The 26209-nt window shown below is 46.5% G+C and overlaps 12 protein-coding genes across 12 annotated transcripts; 8 read left to right on the top strand and 4 right to left on the bottom strand.

Moving 5' to 3' along the window:
* Positions 1-187: 187 nt before the first annotated feature.
* Positions 188-2442, top strand: F4812DRAFT_304837 (HET-domain-containing protein). The gene has a single exon (XM_047931262.1). It carries the CDS (start codon positions 431-433, stop codon positions 2360-2362), a length of 1932 nt encoding a protein of 643 aa, XP_047792164.1. The 5' UTR covers positions 188-430; the 3' UTR covers positions 2363-2442.
* A 2181-nt stretch (positions 2443-4623) lies between these two features.
* On the top strand, positions 4624-6577 carry F4812DRAFT_469897 (major facilitator superfamily domain-containing protein). Its single transcript, XM_047938920.1, has 2 exons — positions 4624-4707; positions 4757-6577. Exons 1-2 carry the CDS (start codon positions 4644-4646, stop codon positions 6085-6087), a joined length of 1395 nt encoding a protein of 464 aa, XP_047792163.1. The 5' UTR covers positions 4624-4643; the 3' UTR covers positions 6088-6577.
* Positions 6270-8093, top strand: F4812DRAFT_420523 (alpha-ketoglutarate-dependent sulfonate dioxygenase). The gene is made up of 2 exons (XM_047933461.1): positions 6270-7640; positions 7724-8093. The coding sequence occupies exons 1-2, from the start codon at positions 6644-6646 to the stop codon at positions 7843-7845; spliced, it is 1119 nt and encodes a 372-aa protein (XP_047792162.1). The 5' UTR covers positions 6270-6643; the 3' UTR covers positions 7846-8093.
* A 1570-nt stretch (positions 8094-9663) lies between these two features.
* Positions 9664-12718, top strand: F4812DRAFT_420522 (uncharacterized protein). The gene is made up of 4 exons (XM_047933460.1): positions 9664-10563; positions 10633-11851; positions 11915-12640; positions 12697-12718. Exons 1-3 carry the CDS (start codon positions 9971-9973, stop codon positions 12407-12409), a joined length of 2307 nt encoding a protein of 768 aa, XP_047792161.1. The 5' UTR covers positions 9664-9970; the 3' UTR covers positions 12410-12640; positions 12697-12718.
* Positions 12719-13348: 630 nt separating this feature from the next.
* Positions 13349-15433, top strand: F4812DRAFT_450262 (D-site 20S pre-rRNA nuclease; the record flags this gene model as incomplete). Its single annotated transcript, XM_047936073.1, has 2 exons — positions 13349-13375; positions 13955-15433. 2 exons carry the CDS (start codon positions 13349-13351, stop codon positions 15431-15433), a joined length of 1506 nt encoding a protein of 501 aa, XP_047792160.1.
* A 536-nt stretch (positions 15434-15969) lies between these two features.
* Positions 15970-16315, bottom strand: F4812DRAFT_457246 (putative ribosome biogenesis protein nop10; the record flags this gene model as incomplete). The annotated part of the gene is made up of 2 exons (XM_047937140.1): positions 15970-15998; positions 16141-16315. The coding sequence occupies 2 exons, from the start codon at positions 16313-16315 to the stop codon at positions 15970-15972; spliced, it is 204 nt and encodes a 67-aa protein (XP_047792159.1).
* A 403-nt stretch (positions 16316-16718) lies between these two features.
* F4812DRAFT_304726 (glycosyltransferase family 25 protein) lies at positions 16719-18266 on the bottom strand. The gene is made up of 3 exons (XM_047931261.1): positions 17968-18266; positions 17762-17905; positions 16719-17697 (listed from the first exon to the last, which is right to left on the bottom strand). The coding sequence occupies exons 1-3, from the start codon at positions 18148-18150 to the stop codon at positions 16915-16917; spliced, it is 1110 nt and encodes a 369-aa protein (XP_047792158.1). The 5' UTR covers positions 18151-18266; the 3' UTR covers positions 16719-16914.
* Positions 18267-19144: 878 nt separating this feature from the next.
* F4812DRAFT_304712 (uncharacterized protein) lies at positions 19145-19900 on the top strand. Its single transcript, XM_047931260.1, has 2 exons — positions 19145-19573; positions 19647-19900. Exons 1-2 carry the CDS (start codon positions 19395-19397, stop codon positions 19855-19857), a joined length of 390 nt encoding a protein of 129 aa, XP_047792157.1. The 5' UTR covers positions 19145-19394; the 3' UTR covers positions 19858-19900.
* Positions 19901-19943: 43 nt separating this feature from the next.
* F4812DRAFT_450259 (uncharacterized protein) lies at positions 19944-21274 on the bottom strand (the record flags this gene model as incomplete). Its single annotated transcript, XM_047936072.1, has 4 exons — positions 19944-20273; positions 20315-20377; positions 20441-21011; positions 21237-21274. 4 exons carry the CDS (start codon positions 21272-21274, stop codon positions 19944-19946), a joined length of 1002 nt encoding a protein of 333 aa, XP_047792156.1.
* A 223-nt stretch (positions 21275-21497) lies between these two features.
* On the top strand, positions 21498-22170 carry F4812DRAFT_457243 (uncharacterized protein; the record flags this gene model as incomplete). The annotated part of the gene is made up of 4 exons (XM_047937139.1): positions 21498-21642; positions 21681-21902; positions 21946-21965; positions 22033-22170. The coding sequence occupies 4 exons, from the start codon at positions 21498-21500 to the stop codon at positions 22168-22170; spliced, it is 525 nt and encodes a 174-aa protein (XP_047792155.1).
* Positions 22171-22790: 620 nt separating this feature from the next.
* F4812DRAFT_420511 (uncharacterized protein) lies at positions 22791-23750 on the top strand. Its single transcript, XM_047933459.1, has 2 exons — positions 22791-23153; positions 23242-23750. The coding sequence occupies exons 1-2, from the start codon at positions 22944-22946 to the stop codon at positions 23320-23322; spliced, it is 291 nt and encodes a 96-aa protein (XP_047792154.1). The 5' UTR covers positions 22791-22943; the 3' UTR covers positions 23323-23750.
* Positions 23642-26130, bottom strand: F4812DRAFT_420506 (uncharacterized protein). Its single transcript, XM_047933458.1, has one exon. The coding sequence runs from the start codon at positions 25676-25678 to the stop codon at positions 23711-23713; it is 1968 nt and encodes a 655-aa protein (XP_047792153.1). The 5' UTR covers positions 25679-26130; the 3' UTR covers positions 23642-23710.
* Between the last annotated feature and the right edge of the window lie 79 nt (positions 26131-26209).

Here is a 26209-nt window from a genome sequence, read left to right as displayed (position 1 = left end):
ACTTAGGTTAGGTAGGTAGTACATATGAAGATAGGCTCAAAATAAAACTTAGAGATTATATATGATGTTAGTCCTTTAATCCGAAAAATGCGGTCAGCCAATAATAAGACGGCTGATTTATGGGCCCATGCAAGCAATATAAATCTCCATGGAATTCGGGGACGAGGAGAAGAGTTGAAACGTACATGTTCACAATGCTTAAACTTAAAGTGCGACATAAATGATACAAGCAGCTATGCTCCTCGCAAGTGATTGGAAGTAAGTAAAGGGGGGTTGGGCATACATAGAGGGTTTCATTTCAGGCAACGAAAGAGGTCACACAAAGCCTTGTTGAAGCATAGAGACAGTATATCTTTGCATTCTTCCATGTAGTTGATCCTTTCGCTCCTCTGAAAAGAGTCTATAGAACGACAATGTCTAACTCACTGTCATGGCTGTTTACGCCGAATATCCCCTTCCTGAAGAGGGCTTCATCCGAACAGTTACCATCCATCCTGGCGACTGGCGTAGCGAACTCGAAATTAGCTTGAATATTGCCGAGTTTCTTGATGTCGACCCTCCCGCATATGAGGCCCTCTCTTATGTATGGGGATCAGAATACGACCCGGATACTGTTCGTATCATCACGAACACGAGCAAGACCTTCATCCTCCCTGTAACGCAGAACTTAGCTACTGCCCTGCGTTTACTACGCCGACCTGACGGCCCCAGGGTTATATGGACCGATGCAATATGCATTAATCAGGCAAACAATATTGAGAAGGGCCAACAAGTCATGAGAATGGGAGACATTTTTCGAACAGCGAGCCGGGTTGTGGGCTTTCTAGGCGAGGAAAGCGATGACAGTGCCCGTGCAATGAATATCATGTCTTATATTGGCTCCCAAGTCGACGTCAATTGGGAGCCTGTGAATATGTGGCCGTCAAAGCATTGCGCAGACCCTACGGTTGCTGACAGGCACTGTAAACTTCCAGTGGGAGCAAGAGACATGTGTGCAATATACCACATCATCCACCGCGGCTGGTTTGAACGACTTTGGATCCGACAAGAGATATTACTTGCCAATGATTCCGCCATTCTGCAATGCGGCAAAGTAGAGACGAGCTGGAGAGAATTCCGGAGCGCACTACTATGCCTGTTTGTCAAACCGGCTATAGGGTTTGAGCATTCCTACTCATTCCGAAGGCGTTTAGAATTCATTTCCGGACTGATATTTCCGAGAAGAAACATATCGCTAATAGCACTGCGTGTTCACTTTGACGGAGCAATATGCCGCGACCCCAGGGACAAGATTTTCGCTATCAGATCGTTGTTAGCGCCAAGCGAAAGGGCTTGTTGCCTAGTCCCGGATTATAGTAAACCGTGGGAGGAAGTGTATAAAGACGTCGCGTTAAGATGGTTACGGAAGTTTAGGTTTTTGGCGTTACTCCGCGAGTGTCACTTCGATCCAGATGCTTCACATCCAAGCTGGGTTCCTAACTGGTCCAAGTTAGCACCAGCTCGCCCACTATGCCAACAGCCGTTCCTAGCATCCTCTAGATTGGCTACACCCATAGAATCTCCCGTGGATGGGATACTTCGCGTGTCAGGCGTTACGTGTGCGGAAGTCCAGGAAATTTATCACGTCCCAGATCTTTCCAACGCCACCATGGAAGAGTTGTTTAATATCCATCGTCAGACTTTATTCGGCCACGGTGTTGGCCAGATAGATGGCAATCTGTTGTCTGATGATCTCCTGGAAGCATACGCGAAGACCCTGGTTTGGGGGTGCATTGACAACGAAATGAGCGACATCCCATTTATCAGACTTCCAAGCTTAGGGGAGGCCAAGAAAGTCATTGCCGAATTGTACTCTGAATCACGCTATGCTCCTGAACTTTTCCAACCAGGGAGTCCTGGCTATGAGTTCCTCCAAAGATCCCGAGTCGTAGGGGGCAAGAAATTTGCCCGATGCAGTAACGGATATTTTGGAATGGCTCCCCCACATACCCAAGTCGGTGATCATTTTTGCGTCCTAATCGGCTTCAATGGAATCGCGGCTCTTCGACCCATGCCAAATGATCAGTTTGTTCTTCTAGGCGAAGCATACATTGACCAACTGCGCATCGGGGAAGGCTTATTAGGACCCCTTCCTGAAAATGTTCAAATTTTCCTTACGACTCATGCCAATAAGGCTATCTTCGGCTTTCGGGATAAAGAATCGGCAGATATTACCTTTGAGGACCCCAGATTGAGGAATCTTCGAATAGATCTCTCCGATTATAGGGAGCAATTGAAGGAGGACGGCAGTGCTATTCTATTTGTGGATCCGCAAGTTTTCGCCAGTATTGGTGTGAATGTTCAGTCGTTTGATATGATATGAGTGAAGTCAATACTAGTATGGAATGGAATAAGACTAACAAGGAGATTGCGGTATTCGTGGCAGACGAATGGCAGAAGTAGGTAGGATATCGTGCCTACAGCCAGATTTATTTTGCTATCTGCGTATGAGTGTTTCTCGATGGAGACTGAACTCAACCCCTTAACCTGAAGCTTCAAGAGGTGTCACCTTCTTCACAACCCGCGCGGGCGAGCCTATCGCGACACTCCACGCCGGAATATCCTTCGTTACCACAGAGCTAGCACCGATAGTACACCCCTGGCCAATTGTAACGCCCGGTAGAACCACGACATGGCCACCTATCCAGCAGTCGTCTCCAATAGTTATAGGCTTGGCATACTCAATGTCGTCCCTACGGCTCCGCACTTCAACTTCGTGAGTGGCCGTCAGGAGCGAGACATTGGGGCCAAACATGACACGATCGCCTATGGTGACTAGGGCGCAGTCCAATATGGTCAGATTGAAGTTGGAATAGAACCGATTTCCAAGTCGGATATTGCATCCATAATCCACTGCGAGTGACGGCTCGATGAAAACATCATCCCCAACATGGCCCAGGAACTGCTTGAGCATGTTTGACCGAACCTCTGTTATTGACTCGAAGCTCGCTTCCGGGTCATCGGGGAAGTAGTTGTTGTATTTATGCATCCACCTCCGCGCGTTGAAGCGTGCCTTCGACAGCTCAGGATCATGGCTATCGTAGCTGAGTGGTGAAATACCTGTTAACCACGCCGTTCCTTGATGCGATCCCGCGCGAACCTTTTTACGGTCAAATGAAAGACGGTGATGTCGCCTCGTCGGTAGGGAAGCACTCACAGCATGCCGGAGATCATCTTATCGAATTCCTCTGATTTAGGGACATGAGCTAGGCTCCTAGCCTTCTCAATCTCAACTGGGTTTTTTTCTTGGGCAGCCATGATTCCTTGAGGTCTTACAGCAGAAACGTTATTATCGAAGAACAATAGGGGGTTTGGTCAATTCACTTCCGATGAAAAAGTGCGCCACAACGTCGAGCAAATACGAGCGATCTTTTATTTATTTGCTGTCGGAGTTCCCACGGAAAAAAACTCGACTTGGTCTAATTAGGCATCTCCGCCTCTCAAGTTGCGACCTCGTCAATAAAAGACTGTTTGTCGGCTTGGCCCGCAGATTTTGTTGTTCTCTAGCCTTTCAATAAATGCATATAAGTACGAAGTAAAGTGGCTTTAATTTACTTATCTGAGCACTGCCACATATCAGAGTGGCTTGGCTGCTTGGATGTATGTAGGAAATGGCTTTGAAGTTTTAACTAGGTAAACGAAGACGAAGATAGCATCGCCTCTTTGTGATGACTTTGGGCAAGTACATAGGTAGGTAGCCAAACTCGGATTTCTGGTGCTCCTCGACGCTCCGAAAAATTTTCGTCATATCATTTTTGAAGACGATGTCAATACTTCATACAGGATCGTCGACCGACGACCCTAGAATAGCTGATTGTTAAGGTATTTGGGAAACTCAGAAGTGATGAAGTCAGTATAAACGCCTCTTACGAGGAATGGGTATGAAGAGATGAGGGGCCAAAGCTAAAGTAGCATATTGTATCCATTGCTGTTTACTAATCGAGCATTTCGTAGCGTTGGACACCATGTCCTCGGCGAGCACGCCGAACCATTCAAAATGAGTAGCACTGAGCTAAATACTACCCTGGTAAGATCTATCTTATCATTATACAATAAAAGTTTCAATAGTTTACACGTGTGTACTACTAGGATTGCTGAATCTTTGGGATACCAAGCTCCTACTGGAGGTGACAGTTCGGATACCTACTGCAGCTGTCTCATATGAAAGTTGTGGCTAATGCGGTGCTACATTAGACTAAATATGAGTAGAACTAGACCCTGACAAAAATCGGAAATTTGAGGGTTAAGGATGCATAGATATCAGAATATAGTCGATGGTCAATTCCAGGGGCTGAATGACGTGCTTGTCCGCGCATGCGTACTGTTCCACGACTATCAGAATGAGCAAATAAGTTTCCGTACTTGGCGATCTATCCGATAATATCTTATCCGTCTTCGGATCTACATACATGCATCACGCGTTCACCCTAAGGTAAGGCGCGATTTTGCTCGGTCAGGGTTTTATGAAGCCTTATCTAGGGTGTTAGTTGACCAGGATCAGCATATCGTATGAGAGTCTGAACAATAAATTCTCAATAAGCCTCACCTTGTTGAGAACTCTCTACATTGTTTACTCATCTGATTATTTTGTTATATCGGTCAACATGGCGGGTGTAACAGAGACAGCTCCTGAGAGTGTTGGGGATACTGAACAAAAGCCTGTCCAAGGTAAGTCGCAGAGCCGTCATAACTATAGCTCTTTACTAATGTTGTCCAGTTAAATGGTATCGATCAGTATTTTATAATGCGACAATTCTCGGACTCTGTAGTTTTGCTGCACCAGGACTATGGGGAGCCATGAACTCTCTTGGGGCTGGCGGTTCCCAATCACCTTATCTCGTCAATACCGGAAATGCACTTACGTTCTGTCTTATGATTGTGTCTTGTTGGTTGACCAGTGGTGTTGTGAAATATATTGGCATCACCGGTGCTCTCTTTGTCGGAACCATTGGTTACGCCCCATACAGTGCAGGACTCTATCTTAACAACCGGTATGGTGTAGAATGGCTTGTCCTCGTTGGAGCGGCCTTCTGCGGCATCTCAGCTGGAATATTTTGGGCTGCGGAAGCGGCGATAGCGATTGCTTATCCCGAGGAGCGCAATCGAGGGAGAATGGTCGCTTACTGGCTGACATGGACTCGAATTGGACAGATCTTAGGAGGAGCTATAAACCTTGGGCTCAATGCGGATCGTAACCAAGCCGGAAAAGTCACTTATACGGTATATATCGTATTCATTGCTCTTCAGGCAAGCGGGACGCTGGTAGCTCTACTACTAAACCGGCCATCCAAAGTCCAGCGACGGGATGGTACTCCTGTCCAGCTTGTTATTTACGACAATCCTTGGCAAGAAATCAAGGCCACGACGAAAACATTTCTGACTAAGAAATTTTTGTTACTCGTTTTGTGGATAGGTCAGGGTGTCTACTCGGAAGCCGTCTTTTTCACCTATAACGCCCTGTGGTTTAGCGTGCGCGCAAGAGCTCTTGGTTCGTTCCTTTCCGGAATCGTGGCGGTCATATGTGGAAATCTCCTTGGTCTATGGTTAGACCAGCACCAGATCTCTCTCAAGACAAGATCGCGCCGTGCCTTTGCCGTTATTATGATATTGCAAGGTGCTTGGTGGTTGTGGCTTACTATCAACGTTACCGAGTATCGCCGAACTCAGCCTCTTTTTGATTGGGCCGATCCTGGGTTTGGGAGGGCGTTCGGTGTTTTTGTCTTCCTCGTCGCTGGTTTCCAGCTTAACTACAATTTTTCATACTTCATCATTGGTCAGATATCATCCAATCCGCAAGAAACGATTCGCCTCGCTGCGTTACTCCGCGGAACAGAATCGGCTTGGCAAGCTGTCAGTTATGGGTTAAATGCAATTCCCATCATTGCAGCCGTTGGTGGCCCCTATATTAACTTTGGTCTATGGGGCGCTGCCTTACTACCGGCTTGGCTGGTAATCAAAGACTTTGGTGCGGATGAAGACAAATCAGACCTTGAGAGCCGCGTTGAAATTCAAGGGAAGGATCTACGGAAAGATGAAAGTTCAAACTGACTCCATTGGTAGCATTACATGCCTGGTACTTAGATGATACGTACTTGAATACTTCGGGGTTCTCGATACCAATCAGGAACAGAAGCAGAAATTTGCGAATAGAACTTCGATCAGGTAAAACCGTCCATGCTTTACGATAATGCTTCTATTATAACAGATATAAAAAACATTAGTATGTTAGAGGTAGCTTAGATAGACGGTTGTTTTGCCAAGCAGTCTATGTTCAGTCTATAACTAACTCTTCATCAGGTGTCTTGGTAGTTTGTAGACCGGACAAGGAGAATCTTGGAGACTGATGTGATCATAGGCCTGCCTAACGCCATCGATGGACGCAACCTCGCGGTTAGCTATCTATCGACTTATTGATAGTCTCGACTTTGATAGGCGGGGTGCGCTGCGCACGCCATATTAGTCTCCAACTCCACCCAGACGGCTGGCATATATATACTGAGGTACTTTATATATAAGTACCAGTGGGTAGAATATGCTATTCTGATATGCGTTAGAGCCCTTTAACAATAGAATACTGAATTTATTCTTACTGTACTTTAGGAAAATGTCGGCTGGACTTGAAGCCTTAAAGCATATATCCAAGGACTCTGGATTCCCAATCACGATCCATCCGCACTTCTCCGAGAAGATTAGAAACCATGTTCCACCAGACCCTATCCGGGAGGAAATATTTCCGGATAAGGACCGCGCTGCATTCGCGGACCCGGAGAAGAAAGCTCTTTTCTCAGTCGCCAAACCTGTTGACTTGACGGAGTCGATTGGCACTGTCTTAGAGAACGTGCAGCTTTCCCAATTGACCCCGCAGCAGTTGGACGAGCTTGCATTACTCGTAAATGAGCGTGGAGTTGTTTTCTTCCGCAATCAAGATTTGACCACTGAGGGACAAGTTAAACTCTTTGAGCATTATGGCACCCTGGATCGACATCCGGCGCAGAAGGACGTCAAACACGTCGTGATCCGGGGTAGTCGAGAAGACCACCGCGAGATCCTCAAGTATACACCATGGCCCTCTGGAGAATGGCATGCCGATACTTCATTCGAGGTGAACCCACCTTCTTACTCCCTCCTCCGCATGGAAGAGCATCCACCGGTGGGAGGGGACACGGCCTGGGTCTCCGGTTACGGTCTCTACGACACGCTGAGCGACGCGATGAAGAGATTTGTTGAGGGTCTGCATGCGGTGCACACCTCGAGGCTGCAGTACGACACCATCTTGGACCTATGGGGCGTTGGGCCGAACCGGCCCCCTATCGACTCGCATCACCCGGCCGTTAGGACCCACCCGGTTACCGGATTGAAGGCGCTGAACGTAAACACCGGGTTCGTCACCGGGTTCGCCGAGCTCAAGAAGCACGAATCCGATAAGCTACTCGACTTCTTCCAATACCACCTCCATTCGGCAGATGATCATTCTGTGCGGTGGAAATGGGAAGTTGGTAGTGTCGCGATGTGGGATAACAGATGCGTCCTTCATCGGGTCATACCCGGTTCCTACGAAGCGCCTCGAAGAGGTATTCGTACGACGGTCTTTGGGGAGAAACGTAAGTACAATATTACTAAATCCTGTGCACCTACCTACCATGTATCTAATAATTTTTTATTGAATCATGCTGACGACATATAGCATATTATGATCCGGCGAGTGAAGGGAGAGCCGAGAGGGAGCGACGTCTTAAGGAAGCGGCTGCTAAAGGATTGCCCCAGGACCTGAGTACTAAGGAAAACCTTGCAAATACGCCTGCTTGAGCCGTTCAAGGGTTATTTTTCTATTAGTATTAGTATTTGGTACATGAAGAGTAAGTGTCGAACAGGTTTTATATCGCATCTCTGGTTAAGATGAGTTTAGGCTTTGGCTTGGTAGAAGCTACAATGGGTTATGCAGGATGATACTTCAACATTTATGTCTCTTTGGACGATGGCAATAAATTGTTTAGTAATGTACCTTAGGTAATGTAGGTAGGTAGCTTGGTTGAAAATTTAATATTTTTTACGAATATAATTTTCGCTTCAATTTGCTAGGTTGCATTGTCGAATTAACTGGCTAAGGTACTGTTCATGTCCGGGAGGTAAAGTAACAAAATCTCCTTATCAACTGTCACATATTACAACGTTGGCTTACATCTTGCATAAAGCTAGATTGAGTTACCGAAATTGGAACTAACCTAGACTCTTAGTAAGACTTAGGTACAGTTTGATAAGTTGACATCTTTTATCGATCAATGTAACCTTAGGTTCGTAGTCGTAACTTCATAGGTCAAGGAAAGTTAAGATCTTACCGACGATACTGCATGAGATTAGCTATGTGAGAAAACTTCTACTGACTTTTACTTGGTTTTTATATTTTAGGTACCTAACCTAAGGCTATGGGTAATTTAGTAACTTAGAGTATTTCTTTGATTGCTTTCAATTCATCACAGGCTTGTACCAAATTATCTCTCTATTGGCTGAAGCTAATGTTACACAAGAAGTCATGCAAGGCTTATACACGGTTTTATAAGATATAAGACTCTAATTGGACGACCATGTACTGCCGTGAGGCTTTTATGGAAACTTATTTATAAATATCAGGGTCTAGAGACAATTAAGAAACGTATTTAGTCTTCCCAGGGGAATAAAATGGATTAAGCACGAAAGTCTTGGGCTCCGCCAGCCCTCCGGTTGTCGGACCGGCTATCGGTGTTTCTAGATCTAGATGACACATTATTGATCCTGTTTGACGTGCGTGTCGTTGTGTATGATTGGATAATTTCGGATGATGGAGGGCGCTCTTTTTAATTCCCTTTATCCAATTCTACCAATACCTCCTTAGGAAGTTTTTAGGAGATAATCCCCGGAACTACGAAAAGGTGAAGTGATGAAGGGATGAATATTGTATCCTCGGTCGTATGTAAATTTTTAGTCATCCCTCCATTAGAACGGGGCTAACACATGCAAACCCCAGAAAATACTCGTGAAGCTAAAACGACGCCAAGAGTATGAGTATCTGAAGAGAGAAGAGATCGTAAGTTAGGTATTATCTATTATCTATCCTGATTTCTTGCAATGTCTCTCACCTGTAATTATAAAGGGGTATATCCTGAGAGGTAGTCTAGATATTTGAAGTGCCCTTCTAGAAAAAAGAGGCATACAGGATGAAGCTGTTGTCATTGCCGACTTATAATGATCCATCAGGTACTATGGGCTATAAAGTATTTCTTGACAGGTACCTTAGGTTAGGTACTTACCTGTACCTATCTGTACGGAATAATTGTCCCATGCTGACAACTTACGACGCATTTCGCTATTGGGAAACAATATAAATTACCTTAGGTACCTAACCAGTAAAGACAATATAGTTAAAGTTAATACTTGTAATTGTTTTTGTATTCGATTTGAGCTGAGCCTCTCTATCTCTACCTAATGACGTATATCCAATATCCATTAGACTAGCCAAAGCCGGAGCCAGGTTTATAGTGAGTGCTAGCGGGCCTTGTCTGCTGGAACGACCTAGACTAGTCCACTGAGTTGCGGCCCACTACGACTGGGACTGAGTAATCGCTAATCAGAAGGCCGCTTTCGCCGGTCTCCGCCATTTTCTCTGTTTTCACACTTTACAACCAGAGCCGAATTTCCCAACGTGAAATTCCCTCCAATTTTTGACCACCAATACAGCCAATACAACTAATATTCCGGGGACGCTGATAGGTGTAACATATCCACAATCTGTAATAACGCAATAACGCAATACCGCCATTTCGCGCCCTGAAACAGGTAAATCCGTCGAAGAAGCTACCTAGCTATTCCTATTTCATTCTCATTACGAATTATTAACACTCACGCTCACGCTTACACCCAACACCCACACTCATGTCCTGGTTCAGGTTCTGGGAGAATGGATCTGGAAGACATGAGCGTGCAGATGGTGGCCGCGGATACAGCAGCTGAGGTCGCGGCAGACGTTGCTGCCGTCGACCCTACGAACAGACATCCCAAGAAGTCAAGCCAGACGTGTATTCCGTGTAGGGTGCGGAAAGTTCGTTGCGACGGCCGTCGCGATGTTTGCCAGAATTGCGAGCGATTGGGGTTCACATGCTCGTTTCAAGATGCCGCCTCGCCCAGCCAGGATTCCGAGGGTCTGACAAATTTCACCCTTCCACGAAGACGTGTTAGACTAGCTTGTGCCAACTGTCATTCCAGGAAAGCTAGATGTAGTGGTGAAACCCCGAAATGCGCAAGATGTCAAGCCCAAGGAATCGAGTGCGTTTATAAACCGACGAAACGATCTGGAGGCGTCAGCGGTGTCTCCCAGCAATCTCACCAGGGCGCTACTGATTCTGAGATTGAGTCTGTCTCATCCGAACCACCTGAGAAGCGAGTAATGACGAGTAAAGATACTCATGGCTCTCATCATGGTCCACAAGGATCCGATAGGAATAGTTTCGAACCGAATGGGGTCTCGACATGCCCAGCACCCAGCAATGAACCGTACGCATTCGATAGCTCACCCCTTTCCCTTGCGCGTATTTAGTATAGCTAAACTAACCGTCCACTTAGGTTTGTGTTTCCGGATGAAGGTATCATACAGCGGACATTTAGTAATTTCTTTCGTCAAATTCATCACGTCCCTATTTTTTCGTTTCTTCATCGCGCTTCGCTCATGCAACGATATCATGCTGGCATGATGGATAAGGCGCTGCTTCTTGCTTTAGTCGGCATTACTTCACTAATGATAGACCTGGGCCCCGGCACTCGGGAATATGGGACTAGATGCATTGACGAATGCCAGAAAATGGTACTCGAAGATCTCGAAAATCCTTCAACTATTAAGATACAGGCACTTGTCCTCGTTATGAAACACCGCATGATGTCGCGGAAATTTACCACCGCCTTTATGTTGGCTGCCACGGCTACTCGTTTTGCCTATGCTCTCCGCCTGAATTATGAGAATCCGAATTTATGTTTTTTAGCACGAGAATCACGAAGAAGGTTGATGTGGGCGCTTATGACTATCGACTCTGGTATTAACGGCGGGTGTTCGGATTTTACGTTGATGCCGTCTGAATCCATGCACATTCAACTCCCTTGCACCGAGCGTAACTTCGAATTTGATTTACCACAAGTAACCGAATATCTCCGCCCGGTTCCAACGCGGCCTTTCCCTGATGACGTCGGTTCGCTAGCATTGCATGTACGACTCCTATGGATGAGAAGCAGAGTCCTGTATTGCACCAAAAACGTGTTAGGCATGCCAGAGTCTGAACTGGCCCAATTACCAGAACTGGTTAAGGTACTATCAGATGAATTGGCCGGGTTCAACGATCATTTACCAGCCTCTTTCAAGTTCTCTGAAAGCAACCTCCAATTACGAGCGTATTCCCCACGACTATGCGTTTATATCATGATACACGTTTGGTGGCGACAGTGCTATTGTGATCTCTACCGAATGTTCCTTGTAGGACTAAAAGAAGCATTGCCGCAGTCTGGGCTGAATCGACTAGATCCTCAATTCGTGTCATATTGTGTTCGTCAATGTTATGAGCACGCTTTGGCTATGGCGGATATTTTCAAACTAGTCTTGTCGCTCGACGGAGGTCTGCCGGTTACCGATCTCGATCTACCCAGTTGTGCTTATCAATGCGCCCGGATCATCTACTTTGTGCACCAAACAAATCAAATGGAAATTGGCTTGACATCAAACCAGGTGCATGAACTTGGTACAAGATGCCTAACGATTGCCAAGTCAATGGATCACGTCCCGGCTGGGGCCGCTATTGTAAGTTACCACAATCCAGAACATCTCATAACTACCTTTTACTCAATACATATGCAATTTTAGGTTGCCGATCTCGAAAAACTAATTGCTCGCGGCTTTGCTACGAATGCCGTGCCAAATCAACCAGGGAGCCCAAGTACTAACGCTCCCAACCTCATATCACAACACGTTTTGCCGCGCCATACCCCGATTCAACAAATGCAAGTTGTGGATGAAAGCGGATTTACCAGCATTCCTATAATTTCTCCCTCAGCTCACATGCCCTCGCCGCAAGGTAGTTCGATTTCGACCCCAATGCAACACTCAACTCCCCATCCGTCACAGCAGCATACCCGCACATCTCTGCTACCTGAGACGCCAATCGGGGATTTTAGCATGTCGAAGTCAAATTTGCCACCGGTGATACCACCAGATGGAGTAGACAATAATAACGCTTTTGAGGGTGCGATGGATGGTTTCGAGTTCAACCTCGAATCGTCCGGAAATACCGGTCTTGAGTCGGCATCGTGGCTTTCAAGCGAATGGCTCAATAACGAATACTCGCAAACAACCGTTTGAGCTTTTCAAACAGGTTGGTATACCTGCTAATTTGATAACGGTAACTGTGCTACCAATCTTACTGACTTGGCTTGGCACTTTAATGGCTACTACCACTTTGAATTAGCCAAAGAGCTAATACGAGAACACTACAAGATTCTCCAAGAAACTCGGCATCATTATGCCAATACTCTGTGGAGATACCAAGCCCATTCCGAATAAAAAGCCTACTTCACAAATACTACGATCAGGGTAGAACTCTTAATTCCCGGGATATCTTCTTATTTGCTGATCGGAGCGAGACCTAGATTATTGACGCAGGCTATTCTGGAGATCATATCGCCGTCAAACTCCTGATATCAACTCTCCGAAACTATCGTCGATATTGCAGGTTAGCTAAATTCCGAGAAATCGATTAAGCTCTAGACTTTTTGTCCCCAAATAGCCAAGAGTTCGCTATCACGTATACGAGATACGACTTAAAGACGATTCGAACCAAGCTCCTTTGTTTAAATATTGGAACACCGCACGTATTCATAAGCACTACTTAAATCTGGATTTTCCAGTGACGGTTGCGAGGCGAATATGCCCGTTGCAACTTGGAGGAAGCTCCCATTTCTACCAGGTCCAGGCTTACGAATTACAAGACACATTTCGGTGTCTAATTAAATGGTATACAACCATCGAAGCAATGTGCGAAAGCGGGACGTCAGCTGTTCAACTATGCAGCATCTACGGGTTAAAGCTCCCAAAGCTGGTCTTTGACAATCCTTGGCGGTTTAAGAAAGTCAAGGGGGGATATTCGAAAGAGGTGACTCGGTCCAAGGTTGAGGTTGCGGGCATTGGTCCGCAAAGCTCTTCGGGCAATGTATATGCTCATATTCAGGCGCATTGGCCTACGATATAAAACGACACGACGATTGAAGCATAAAAGTTCATAGAGCGGATTGGTTTTCAATGATGATTGAAAACTGCTCCATTAGCGAGGTACGTGATCACGACAGTATTTTAAGTTGAATTTATCCCCGTTCTCTTATAAGAAAAGACCTTATGTGGCTCAAGTAGCCAGCCTATTGACATTGATAGCTTGTGTTATTACTAAACGGCATAAAGTGTGTAATGCATATAACTCGTTGTGTTCTTGTTATGGGTGTGATATTGATGCTCCATATGGAGAACTACCAACATACTAATCGTCAAACAAACATCCTGTCGTGAATAAAGCTTGCGTACGTGAGTATTTAGATTACCTATTACCTGACATAGACGAAGTCGCGTAAATATTTAAACGTCTAGTATGTGATCCCGTTAGGCATGTACCTACCTACCTCCTAACCTAATGGTATGGGAACGCTTGATGGCCTTACAGTAGGTACCTAGGTACCTAAGGTACCCATGTATTTGTACTTCAGAAGGAAATGGACATCAAAGATTCTGCCCATTTTCCCCGCTAAAGTTTTTCAAAGCCCCACACTGCCCACCACCAACGCCTGCCAACAATTTCACAAGACGAAATCGCAACCCCACCATCTCTCAAATTCGCGATAGCGATACAACTCGTGATAGATAAAAGGTATTATATCACTACAAATATATTCCCAAAAGATGGCAACAACAGAACTTCAAAAAGCGGTAGAAGCCGTGAATACCGAAAATACACCAACGATACCAACAGCACCAACGGCACCAAAAGACGCAGAAGCTACACCCTCAAAACCTATTCATTCGCTTGTCCTCGACACAGGCCCTCTAATTAAGAACGATCCTCCCGTCAGCACCCTTATAGCTCAAGCTCACGAGTTATACACTCTCCCCTCGGTGATTTCTGAAATTCGAGATGCCGCGACAAGGACGCGCGTTGAAACAACCTTACTTCCCTTCATAAAGCTGCGCAGCCCCCGTCCTGAAAGCATCAAATTTGTTACCGACTTCGCGCGACGAACTGGCGATCTTGAGGTCCTAAGCAGACCCGATTTGCACCTGATCGCGTTAACATACGAGTTAGAGTGTGAAAGGAACGGCGGCGATTGGCGACTAAGAAAGACTCCCGGACAGAAAGGTTTGAATGGAAAGGCGCCTACGCAAGAGAAAGTAGGCAGCGCCACGGAACAAAATGATGGCGCGAATGCTGAGAGTAAGAAGGAAGAAAACGATGTTGGTAATCACAACGAAGGAAACCAAGTTCAATTAGAAGAAGCAAAAGTGGACGAGAATACCGATGCCAAATCCGAAACACACGAGCAGCCGACCGTTCAACAAGAGACGGTCACCCAAGCCCTTGGTTCTCTCAGCATAGAACCATCTGCTCTACCAACAGTCGATACCATACCAAATGAAGCCGTAATATCCGAAACAGCCCCTACTGAACAGCCAGAGGTAAAGGTAGAGGAAGAGGAAGACGACGACGACGATGGAGAAGGTTGGATCACACCATCAAACCTCAAGAAACACCAAGCCAAAGACCAGATCTCGGCACCAGAACAGCCGATCCAGAAGTTCTTGCAAGTAGCGCTCCTCACATCAGATTACGCCATGCAAAACGTAGCGCTGAGGGTGAACCTGAACCTGGTATCGCCCAGCCTGGCGCGCATCACGCGCGTCAAGACGTGGGTGCTGCGGTGTCACGGGTGCTTCGCGATCTCGCGGCACATGGAGAAGCAGTTCTGCCCGCGGTGCGGACAGCCGACGCTGACGCGCGTGAGCTGCTCGACGAACGCGGCGGGGGAGTTCACGGTGCACCTGAAGCGCAACTTCCAGTGGAACAACCGCGGCAACGTGTACAGCGTGCCGAAGCCGGTGCACGGGTCGGCGAACGGGAAGGCGCGCGGCCCCGGGGGCGGAAAGGGCGGCTGGGGCAGAGAGCTGATCTTCGCCGAGGACCAGAAGGAGTACGCGAAGAAGTCTACCGAGCAGAAGAAGACGAAGCAGAGGGATATCATGGACGAGGACTACCTCCCGGGTATCCTGACGGGAGACAGGAGCGGGGGAGCACCCGGCAGGATACGTGTTGGCGCCGGGAGGAATGTGAATTCCCGGAAGAGATAGATGGGAAAGCATTGTCATGAGAGGTATATATATATACCTTAGGTAGGTATATATAGGTGTTACAGGGGTTCGGTATTTAAAACGGGTTAAATGGTATGGTATGGCATGATATAGAACTACGTATTTCAAAAGTGCAGCATGGAACCAAAAAAAAAAAAAAAAAAGGCAGTTATGAATACAAGGTTTCTTAACTATGGAACCTGGTGTCCCTTACGTCCCCGAGCTCAGATTACACCCTTTCATTCAGAAAAAGCTAACATTCCGTATTGAGAGTATCGCTTGGTATAATGGAATCTGCAAAGCATTTACCACCCATATGAATGAAGGTATCGAGCAGATGGCTTGCCATAAGTAGGTACCTAAAGTAGTCCATAATCCCGAAAGTCGAATGTCTCTCTTCCTGATTCGCACGCCATGAACGCCAGTCCAATAGAGGACTTATATTTGCAACCTTTGAACAGCCGAATCGAATATTTCAGATATCAGTTTGCCGATTTCGAATTCTTTTTTTTTCACCCAACATGATGAACAGTGCTTCACCGCGAGGTCTCAGCGACCTTGTTCTCTGCAGAAGAAATATTTGTTAGTACATGGTATTCATTTTTCTTGTGACCAGCTCTCAACCGTATCTTGACTGGGGTAGATAAAGCCATCTATCCCTCTGCCTTGGGGGAAAGGGTGACGAAGGTAAGGTAAGTAAGACTTACTCTGCTGCGTCAATAGCAGACCGAAACGTCTCTTGAGGGTGACGCGCTGGCGCGACCACTTGTCGTCGGGGGAGAATCGTGCCGGGTGCGCGGACTTGGTGACCTCGCCGTTTAGGACCTTCTTCAGGGTGTAGATGCGCTTGCCGCTCTCGTCCATGGTGTACATCAAATGCATCTTGACGGTTTGTTTTGTGCTTTCGCTTCCCTTATTATTATTTTTTACAGCTTTATTTATTTCGTCCCGTCTGGCCGGCCCTCGAATATAGGTAGTCGAGGTCGCTTGTACTTTCGATAAATTGTAGCGAGGTGTTTATAATGGCTACAGTTGTTTGAAATCTGCACGAGATTTTTTTGGTGAAGGGTGACTGGCGCTGTCCGATGTGGATCGAGAAGTGAAAAGCTCCAAGAGTTTTTTTTTTTTCTCCGACCTTCAATTGTTGGATGTATTAAAGTGGAACTCTTCTCTTAGTGTTAGTCCCGAGTCTTATCGATAGTGTTGATAATCCCTAACATCAGGTACCTTAGGTACCTCTAACCTGGTACCTGACAGCCAAGACCTTGTGCCTGAACACCATCAACTGATGAGGAATCAGAGTGAAAAATGAAAGATGAAAATTGTTTTTAGTTAAAATATAAATGCATATAAATCCATCCTTTATAGTTCATATGGGTTTTATCTTAAATGAGTTTCATATTTTAGGTATCCATATTCTAAAGAGCTTCACCAATGATAAATAACCGCCCATATAGACCTAGACCTATTAGTCGTGATCATCAATCTACCCATTGCTTCTCTGGATCCAAACCTCTAACCAGATTTTTCAGATTCAAACGTGTGCTATATACTATATTCTCGGTAAATCCCACCTCTCGTACCTCTTCGTTCTCGGCGCCTTTATTAATATCCGAGTCGCCGCCAATCTTGCCCTTCGGCCGGTGATGTACGAAGAGACTTGGCACTATGCTCACACACCGCATACCATTAATGCGCAGCCGGCAAAGATCACTAAGGTGATTATCGAAGGGCTTGTGCTGTCCTTCAAGTCCCATATGCTGCAACGCCTTTTGCGCTCCGGCCGCGCTCAACGCGTATGCGAAGCTACACACGTTATCGCCAGGTACATATACTATGCGCGTGCGCGGAGGATAATCGTCCCAACTAAAGGAGCCATTTCCTAGTATGTGCCCCGGCGATGGTACCGTCGGGTCGTCGTGGATGAAAATCTTGCGGGAGTCGCGCTCCTCAAGTGGGATCTGAAGGTGTTCGGGGAGGTCTTCATCGAATGTTGCTACACATGAACCTAACCACAACATATCCCAGTCTTGACCATATGGGCTCGGCGATTCGAGTGTCTGGTTTCGGTGGAATCCGTTTTGCAAGGAACGGGCTGCCGCCGCGAACCGGGCTAGTTGCCATTTAATATTTACGTCCCAGTCCATATCATCTTCTACAATCAACGCCGACGAGATTCCGTTCTCGACTATGCGTCGCATCGCGTTTACATGGCCGCGCCAGGAACCTAGGTTGCTATCCCGCATCGTCTCGCGATCCCATCCCTAGAAGCCAACTCCGTTAGTTAGTTCCCTTGTGGCGTGATTCGATCGAAGACGACGAGCTTACAAACGGCAAAGCCTTGTCCGGAATGGTACTGCCGATAACGCCGTCGATCCAACTCAACTTGAACCCCGTGAGCGCAGCCATCAGTGTCAATGCATCTCGCTTATCTGAACGTTCGGGGAGGCCTATGACGAAGACCTTCTCGAACTACAGGGTAGTATAATTATTAATCAGCTAATAACCCCCGTATCGGCCGGGACAGAACTCACGCCAAGTGTTCTATTAAATACATCCGATTTTCCTTGGCTCGCCGATGATAATCTCCATCTCGGGGGGCTCGGAGTCGAGCCCCGTTCATTGCGTGCGGACCCGGAACCCAAATATGTGAGGCAAATACAGGTAAAAAGCACCGCGCCCAACAAGAGGTTGGTACTAGGCCGTCCCCCAATCATAGCCAATGTCTAATTAATATAAGACAAAAAGTATTCAGCAAACTTCCATTACCGAGATGTAGTCAAGGGAGGCTCCGAATGAAAATATAAGCTGGAGATCTTGGTATTGTTTTCTTTGCTCTAGATGTTATAGGGCAGAAAAAATGGTTCCAACTACTAAGACCAGATGAATCAGAGAGTCTAGACACAGTTTCAGCTGGAATATGACATCAGATACAAGACCTAAGGCAGGCTACCAGAATCCCTCGCGCCGCATATCCCAAAAATGCCATAGCTCAATCACAACTCCAATACATCCGTAACCTATGGTTCGGCCAATCAACCGCTTAGACTTCGCGAGATACACCCAACTTGTTTGGGAGAGATTCCCTGAATCAACGTGAGGGAGCTGGGGTTGCACAATGTTGCCTGCATAGAGTTGCATTTTTAAGTATCGCCCACCGCATCATTACCGTTGGGCCGACTCGTAATCCGAGAAAGGATCGAGAGAAGAAAGGGACCATCTCCTGGAGCCTTACGATATGATCTATCTTCAATCCACAAGATTCAGGTTAACCATATCCTCCAGTATCAGCGTTTGATCTCACCATTCAGTATCAGTGTATTATGACTCCAAATTATCAGCGCCTTAACAATACGCTTGTACCACCTTTGATTCCACCCTCTGGTGTTTGAATCCCGGATCTTACTGCTGGGAATATGAAAGTCGTTGGCCCGTTAGAAGTAAATTACGAAAGTACCTACGTCGGTATTGATTGTATTCTATTTAATGTTCCTATAGCTACAACTTAATCAGTAAGCTAATAAACAGGTACGTTAAAATAATTCAATTAGCCTGTATGAGTTAATATCCTTGGTATAATGGTTTGCTTTTAAATGCAACCAATTGGTAGGTAAGTACCTAACGTAGGTACGTACGCTGACTGAATAAGCCTAAGCGTAGAAGTCTTACCGTGCTTGTTGAGCAAACAATTCGAGTGTCGTGACTTGTAAAAGGCCAGTCTTGGCGATGAAAGTAGACGCTGATATGGCATTGAGCATTTATACATACACCTCCACCTTCATATGTAAAGGTGGCATCCAGGTACTCATCCGGGTGGTCATAAGCTCATTCCTTATGATACTTGGTCTGATCATCATGAGGAAACCTCTTCAGCATCTCCTACCTATCCTGCGTGTAGGCAGTACGATTTTCATGTTATGGAGAGGGTTATCAGTCTACACCAACTCACCCTGCCCTATTCATGTTGTCGTGTCGGATTCCATGGCGCCGGCTTGGTGATATTATCATCATATCCAACGTGAAGAATGAAATACAGATAGGAGACATCCCCGTCATCTGGTTTCATAACGCGCCGTTGCCAATGGTTCATAGAGCAATCAAGGTCATAAAGGAACCAAGACCAGGAAATATAGAGACTGAGTAAGAAGAGCCTGGAATATCCGTTCAACTTCAGCCAAGATAGTACCCACTGCTAATCCCCTACGCATTACAGGCAATTAATCTTAACCAAGGGAGATAATAATGAGATGGATGATGTTGCGCTCTATCCCGGCAAACGGAGGTATGTCTATAGGGATGAGATAATTGGGGTTGTTCGAGGCTACATCCCCTACTTGGGATGGATAACCATATGCTTGAACGAGACGCCGTACTTGAAGATTGGGCTGCTTGCCGGTCTGGTTTTCATTAGTGTATTCACATAAACTAGCAACTAAGGAACTGGTACATAGATTTGAGCATAAGGCCCGGGCCTTAGGTTGTCATATTATGTTTCCCTCAATTGTAAAATTTACTTGGTTATGGAAGCTAGTAACAAAGCGTATATCTTTGGATATACAAGTCGCGGAGTTGACCACATGAAGAACGTCCAAACCCACAAGAACCCAAACAACCTTCTTGCTACGTGTTGTGCTCTGCCGTGAAGTCCTACCCAATGCAACAGGTATGCCAGTTTCTCGCTCGGCCAGTACTTTGAGACAATTATCTCGAAGCAAACGGCCAAGAAGTTATACCAGAAGAAGAGGACGTCTCGCTCCGGGGCGGAATCCCCTATCCTCCACCCGACGATAGCGTGTGCGATGCCCGACATGGTAAAGAGTAAAAAGGCAGCCAATACTTTCTTCGCCCGGACGGCAGCCAAGAGAAGGCATTTTGATCGACAATAGCACGAGCCCAGATCCCTGCCGAAGCGAAAAGTCTATGCCAGTACCTCCCCCAGAAGCGCTTCAGAGCATAAGCTTCAAGTAGGCGGCCGAAAAGCGGTGGTCACCCATGAGGCTGATCGACGCGAAGAACAGTTACCAATAGAATGCTCATTGATACGTGGCTGATCTCAAGCTGGAAAACGGAATGTAATATCCAGATCGTCGATATGAATGCTCGTATGCCGAGGTCGTGCCGGGATACGGTGCCACTGATGAGACGCCTCAATATGGCTTCGCGGGCCGGTGAGAAGTCGTCAAGGGTGCAGGTTGAGAATATAGGGGTCATGGCGCGATTGAGGCTAATATTGAGCGCGACGAAAACTAATATTTTTAGGAGGCGATATGACGTAAACTTCACAAGTACAGCATTCGACACTCGTACGGCTCGTGAGGGTTTTTCCAATTTTATCGGAAGCATCCGCGGATTATTGTAGATCTTGTAGGCCGTCGTCAGGTTATAGTTCAAGGTGCCATCGACCTCGCCTTCGACTTTGAGAGGGTCTTTTCGGGCATGGGATATGAGAGGGCTGCAGAGGAAAGTGATTACTACCAGCATCCCGAACTGGTAGGCGAAACCTGGGATCCAGTCAAGCTGGCCGATGTCATGTATCGATGCCGCGAGGAGAGTCCATAAGAAGGGTAGGATGCTATCCCTACAGTTTGCCGGATATGGAGGCCCGTGAATACCAGCGCCACGGTAGATGCGTATAAAACCAGTGGTTTTGCGGCTATAATAGCTGTAAGTAAATCCATGAGGAGAGCATTGATAGTTACGATTTTCTTTCTTTTAGAAGGCCCTTGAGATGGGCAGCGTTGGCTCTTTTTACTAGGACCGACAATATGCCTGTGGGGGAAGCGATCAAGAACTTAACGCATACAGGGTCTTCCCAAAAATAAGAACTTGGCGTCTAAGCATCTGCCAGCTAAAGTCCTTAAATGGTTTCGTTCTAGAAACAAGAGGCGAGGACGAGAAAAACCTCAATCGGTATAGCTAGACGGCATTTGCTATGGAGCGGCCTCACCAAACAAGTCTGGTGACAGTCTCCAAGTGAACCTGTGTATATATAAGAGTCTTTTCAACCCAGTGTTAGAGAAGAACGGTAGACACCAAGATCTCAAGATTAAGTCACATTAGCTAGATGATTCCTCGCAGATTCTTGCACCTCTCTTTTGAAGATATCCTCTCTACCCCGTCCAACATTTCAAAATACGTTACGAAGCCGCCACCGTTACCGCCGTACTCGCGGCCTTCACTCTCTTCCAGAGCTGCCCTGCTCCAGTATGGTATCTAGTCCTCGCCATCGCTGGCATCGTAGTCTAAGTTCTCGAGATCATCGTCGAGGAGATCGACAAGCGGGACGTCATCGGCGACGGCGAGGACAACTTCGCCGTCGAAGCCAAGGTGCAGTTCAACAACGAGCTGTACAATCGCGGAAAATACTGCATGGACGTTTCCAAAGGCGTCCCCGAGAACGTCGTCGAGAAGTGCTGCAATGCGCTGAGGGGCGCGCACATTAAAGTTACCGGAAAGACCCCCAAGTCCGGTAAGTTATCTTAGGAGGTAGGTACCTAACTAACCTACCAAAGGGCTGGAGGGAGAGGGAGAAGTGGGGGCTAACTATCTTCATTCAACAACATGTATCAAAATCACGGGTATTCCCTATCCTTGCATAGGTATCTGCTGCTCCCTGGTTCGACGGCGTTGGATCTGTCCCGTTCGCTTGCGGCGACGATTGTCTCCAGTACGCGGACCTGACCCACGACGAGTACACGCAGATGCGCAAGGCGTTCTTGAACAAGGCGTATAAATAAGGGCATAGTATCGATATAGAACATGGACTTTGACTTCCTTCATCTCGTCGCTTTCATATTATGAAGAATACACTGCAAATATAAACATTTCTCGGCCGAGAACACAAGCCTCTAAACACCGGACTTTCATCATTGACTTAGAATTTGTACAATGTGTCGCATGAGTTTTATGACTTCAGTACTAGGAGAGATACTTAGTATGCGGCACTAATTATTGTACTCGGACATCTCATTTGAGTCTGTGTTACCCGTGACCTGGTTGAAAAATCACAATAAGGGGGCAAGTAAATGCACGTCGTCCATTGAAGGTGCGCTAAGGACCGAAACATGCAGGTTGAATAACCTTGAAATGAAGTCCTACATTGAAGTTGTTGTGTTGGCTTTTTACAGGGCTTACTTAGCCAATGGTGATAGTCTATGACGTTGTGGTTGCGAAGGCTAAGAATGCTTACCCGGCTGTTTTCAGTCAACTTGTTAATTAACAACTTAACTCTTGAAACTTGAGAGTCATCCTAATTTAAAATTATTTACCTCTTGATTATTAAAAAATCTTTAAAAAACATATTCTATCTCGTCATGTATATTCCATCAACGCAAAGTGTTCTGACAGCAGGGCTGGCTCTTACCGGCACTCTCAGACAGCGTATGTGCACCATCTCATTCCCAGTTCCGCCCAGCTCCTTTTCCGATCCACCAAACAAATAATCAGATTCATTACTTTTACTAACCAGCCTTTGGTCAATATAGCACGTACAATAGTGGAGGGATCGGTAATGGACTACGCGGTGGAGAAGTGCAAGGACTCCGAAGGCAATACGCGGTGCTCGAAACCATTCCTCGCCATCAAGTCGACCTGCTACCAGTTCGAATGGCGCACGCAAGGGACGCTCACGCATACTACCGCCGAAGTCCGCGATGTCAAGTCTAGCGAGATAGTTTTCTATCGCGATACCAACGGCGATTGGAGACCGGAAAGGGGGGAGGTAAGTTTATCTTTCTTAGAAACTGCTATATAAAGGCTGAGAGGTGGGCGATGATTCGAATGCTAATGGTATTTGGCGATTTGTAAAGCTCGTTTACCTCGATTTTAAGCCCAAGGTCCCCGCAACCGGAAACCAGACCGTAGATTATATTGTTCGAACTTGCGAATGAACGGGAGCTACGGAGGGCGATAATTCTTACCTGCATCAATACGTATTGTGTTTAGCAAAGAGAAGGCAGCTTGGAGTTATTCTGGTAGATTGGATAATACACTGTAATAGGTACCTACCTTATTAATGGCATTACGTATGATAAGTAACGAACTGTTGATTGCTGAAAACATGGTCTTGGGAACACCAAAAAGAAAGTGGACGACTGAAATATTGAAAACATCCAACCCTAGAAAAATAAATGACATGTCACACCCTATGAGGTAGTTAGGCACCTATACTGTGTCACTAACAATGGAAAATGTTAAAACATAAAGCAATGTTTCGCTCATAAAACTCGTTATTGTATTGACTGACTGACTGACTGACTGACATAATACGATCATGATTCATTTCCAAACGGCACGAGGTACCTGTTCTGTTTCCGACACATCCAAACCTCGGACTTTGATTTTTGAAGCTCCGGGCTGAGGATCAACCCAATCAAGTTCTTTCGTCCAGATACCAGCCTGAGTGTAGTCACCACTTGTCGAACCCGACATGAAAGCAAACCGAAAGTATTCGTTGTAACTTGTCCCGTTCTCGCGAGACCATACGAAATGATCTGGGCTCTCGTCTGCAAAGAAGCCACGGTACCTCTCAACATCGTTTACTAGCACACTGATACCGTCATAGCGTAATCCTGGTGGTGGTTCCCATCGGAACGTGATTGTTGAAAGAGTGGTGTTAATAACTGGAGCGAGGAGAATAGGCAGAGGAGAACCAAGTTGAGCATCACCCTGCAAAGCTACCGATGTCTGTAGGATAGAGTCGAATCCCCAGCGAGCAATACCGTTGATGAACAACCCGATCAAAATACCTTGGTAGAGCAAAGATGGTCTTGTTTGCATACTAGTGCCCGGTAGCAGTAGCAATGCTAAGATGTAGTGATGAATTCGCAGGCTAAGGTTGGGTAGCACAAGGCATATGATGATACCCAGGATGAACAGCGCGTACAACTTGAGGAATCGTATCAATCTCCCTTCTTGTCGGAAGCACCAGACTTGGCCAACAGCGATGAAAAATAGTACAATGATAATGATAGCGAGAGCTGCCTTGGCGCCAGGTTGCTGCTCAAGATCGTGCCCTGTCAGGCGTTGAATGGGTATAAAGTCGAATGTGTAATTTGTAAGTGCTCCAACCCAGCAGCCACCCAGCCATAAAACAGTCTTCTCGATCTGAGCACTTAACCCTCGTAAAGTTCGTCGCACACCCATTTTGTCATACAATACCCAAGCACAAAACATGGCGGGGAGAAACTTGCCGAGAATGTTGGAGAAGAGCCCGGGAATGGATGAATAGGAGGGCGGGTCGGAAGCCATACCTACTTGCCAAAATATACCAACGAAGACTGTAAAGAAAAAAACTGACGGCGAGGCAGTGAATAAAGATAAGATGGAGCTGAATACTACAGAGACCGCCAGCAGCGACCACCTGACATCTTTAGCCTTGCATTGAATCCCTGGTTCAAAAGTAATAGACAGCGGGAAATACGAGTCGAAGGCAACGCTTTTGATGCCGTGTCTATTCGTGCTGACAAAGTTTTGCTGCTGTCCTATTAAGTTGACGACACCACAACCACCCTGGGAATCAGAGATAAGACCAGCATGAATGGCAGAGCCACAAATAAAGGAATCACCCCGATAGACTGGGTTCTTTTCATTAGCAGGATTCGGGGGCCCGCCGACAACCAACGGGGCGTAGACAACTTCTTGACTTCCCACGGCTCGAGGATTGAGGACTCGGTAGCTAGCGCAGTTGGAGGGACATCGAAATGCGAAGCCACTGCCATTGAACGGTCTGCAGTTCATACCATCAAGACCACAGTCGTTGTTGCGGCTCCAGTATGCGACACCACACCCGATGTCCATAGGTGTGCCATAGGTCGCAACTTCTGAAGCAACCTGACCCCGCCACATAACGATTGCAAATGTAACAATCCATACGGCCACATATCCCATATATAGCAAGATTTGATGTATCTTTTTGGGAAGGAGTCTATCGAGTAGATGGAGCGGCGCCTCTTGGACAGTCGGGAAAAGTGGTTCGATTCTCCAGAGCTTAGGGTTCGGCGGCCCCTTCATCCACTTAAAGGCGGCTTTCCCATACTTTCGGACGGGATATGGAACCCATTTAAAATTCTTCCAAGCTCCTTGGTCCTGCATAAAGCGTGGGGTCGGCAGGTCGTCGTCCTCGTTGAACTCGAGATGTTGCGGGCCGGTGAGCGGATCGTCCGGATGCGCCGGTGAAGCGTTACGCGGCCGTTGCTGTTCAATGTCAGGAGAGACTGAACGAGGTTCTAACTGATTGTTACTCATGATATCAAACTATTCGATGCGGTATCAAGTCTATTAGTGACCTAAAGAACTACACCCGGTGTTGTATAGAGAAAGAGATTGCAAAGTAAAAGTTGGCTTACACACTGAGCGGTAGGAGGGGTATAATACAGCAAAACCCAGCGAGAACCAGGTAACCAACGGGTCACGAAACAAACTCAGTTCGGGAAGTATAACTGAACAAACGTTAAGCGATACATGAGATGAAATCTCGAACACGATAAAGTACGTAAAGCGATATAAAGTAAGTTACCAAACCGAGAGCCTGCTCAGCCTTTTTTTAAAATGATGTCGTTTGCACAGCAGAGCAGTTTTGGTAAAGCTGATAGTTGGGCAAAGGAATGGAAATTGGTTGGAATCAGCGCCGAGAACGCGAAACAAACAAGTGCTGCGCAAAGGAAGTGGCTTAAGAGCCGAAAGACCCAAAAGACCCAGCCCATTGGGCAGGTGGGTTTGGTAATGGGTTAACGATTGGATATCAGCTGCATCCTCGAAAGAAGCAAGAGTGGATCT

Source organism: Daldinia caldariorum (genome assembly GCF_022478825.1).
Source record: "Daldinia caldariorum strain CBS 122874 unplaced genomic scaffold F4812scaffold_4, whole genome shotgun sequence".
Lineage (NCBI taxonomy): Eukaryota > Fungi > Ascomycota > Sordariomycetes > Xylariales > Hypoxylaceae > Daldinia > Daldinia caldariorum.
The sequence above is the reverse complement of the archived record's forward strand: the minus strand, read 5'-3'. Positions and strand labels throughout refer to the sequence as shown.

Excerpts from the sequence above, each read along its gene's own strand:
- F4812DRAFT_420511 (XM_047933459.1), top strand. The coding sequence starts at position 22,944 with ATGGACTACGCGGTGGAGAAGTGCAAGGACTCCGAAGGCAATACGCGG. Across the intron at positions 23,154-23,241 it reads GGAGACCGGAAAGGGGGGAG|CTCGTTTACCTCGATTTTAA; the intron begins GTAAGTTTATCT and ends CGATTTGTAAAG.
- F4812DRAFT_304712 (XM_047931260.1), top strand. The coding sequence starts at position 19,395 with ATGTTGTCGTGTCGGATTCCATGGCGCCGGCTTGGTGATATTATCATC. Across the intron at positions 19,574-19,646 it reads CCAGGAAATATAGAGACTGA|GCAATTAATCTTAACCAAGG; the intron begins GTAAGAAGAGCC and ends TACGCATTACAG.
- F4812DRAFT_469897 (XM_047938920.1), top strand. The coding sequence starts at position 4,644 with ATGGCGGGTGTAACAGAGACAGCTCCTGAGAGTGTTGGGGATACTGAA. Across the intron at positions 4,708-4,756 it reads TGAACAAAAGCCTGTCCAAG|TTAAATGGTATCGATCAGTA; the intron begins GTAAGTCGCAGA and ends AATGTTGTCCAG.
- F4812DRAFT_420506 (XM_047933458.1), bottom strand. The coding sequence starts at position 25,678 with ATGAGTAACAATCAGTTAGAACCTCGTTCAGTCTCTCCTGACATTGAA.
- F4812DRAFT_304837 (XM_047931262.1), top strand. The coding sequence starts at position 431 with ATGGCTGTTTACGCCGAATATCCCCTTCCTGAAGAGGGCTTCATCCGA.
- F4812DRAFT_420523 (XM_047933461.1), top strand. The coding sequence starts at position 6,644 with ATGTCGGCTGGACTTGAAGCCTTAAAGCATATATCCAAGGACTCTGGA. Across the intron at positions 7,641-7,723 it reads GACGGTCTTTGGGGAGAAAC|CATATTATGATCCGGCGAGT; the intron begins GTAAGTACAATA and ends GACGACATATAG.
- F4812DRAFT_420522 (XM_047933460.1), top strand. The coding sequence starts at position 9,971 with ATGGATCTGGAAGACATGAGCGTGCAGATGGTGGCCGCGGATACAGCA. Across the intron at positions 10,564-10,632 it reads CCAGCACCCAGCAATGAACC|GTTTGTGTTTCCGGATGAAG; the intron begins GTACGCATTCGA and ends CCGTCCACTTAG. Across the intron at positions 11,852-11,914 it reads TCCCGGCTGGGGCCGCTATT|GTTGCCGATCTCGAAAAACT; the intron begins GTAAGTTACCAC and ends ATGCAATTTTAG.
- F4812DRAFT_304726 (XM_047931261.1), bottom strand. The coding sequence starts at position 18,150 with ATGATTGGGGGACGGCCTAGTACCAACCTCTTGTTGGGCGCGGTGCTT. Across the intron at positions 17,906-17,967 it reads TATTTAATAGAACACTTGGC|TTCGAGAAGGTCTTCGTCAT; the intron begins GTGAGTTCTGTC and ends ACTACCCTGTAG. Across the intron at positions 17,698-17,761 it reads CGGACAAGGCTTTGCCGTTT|GGATGGGATCGCGAGACGAT; the intron begins GTAAGCTCGTCG and ends GTTGGCTTCTAG.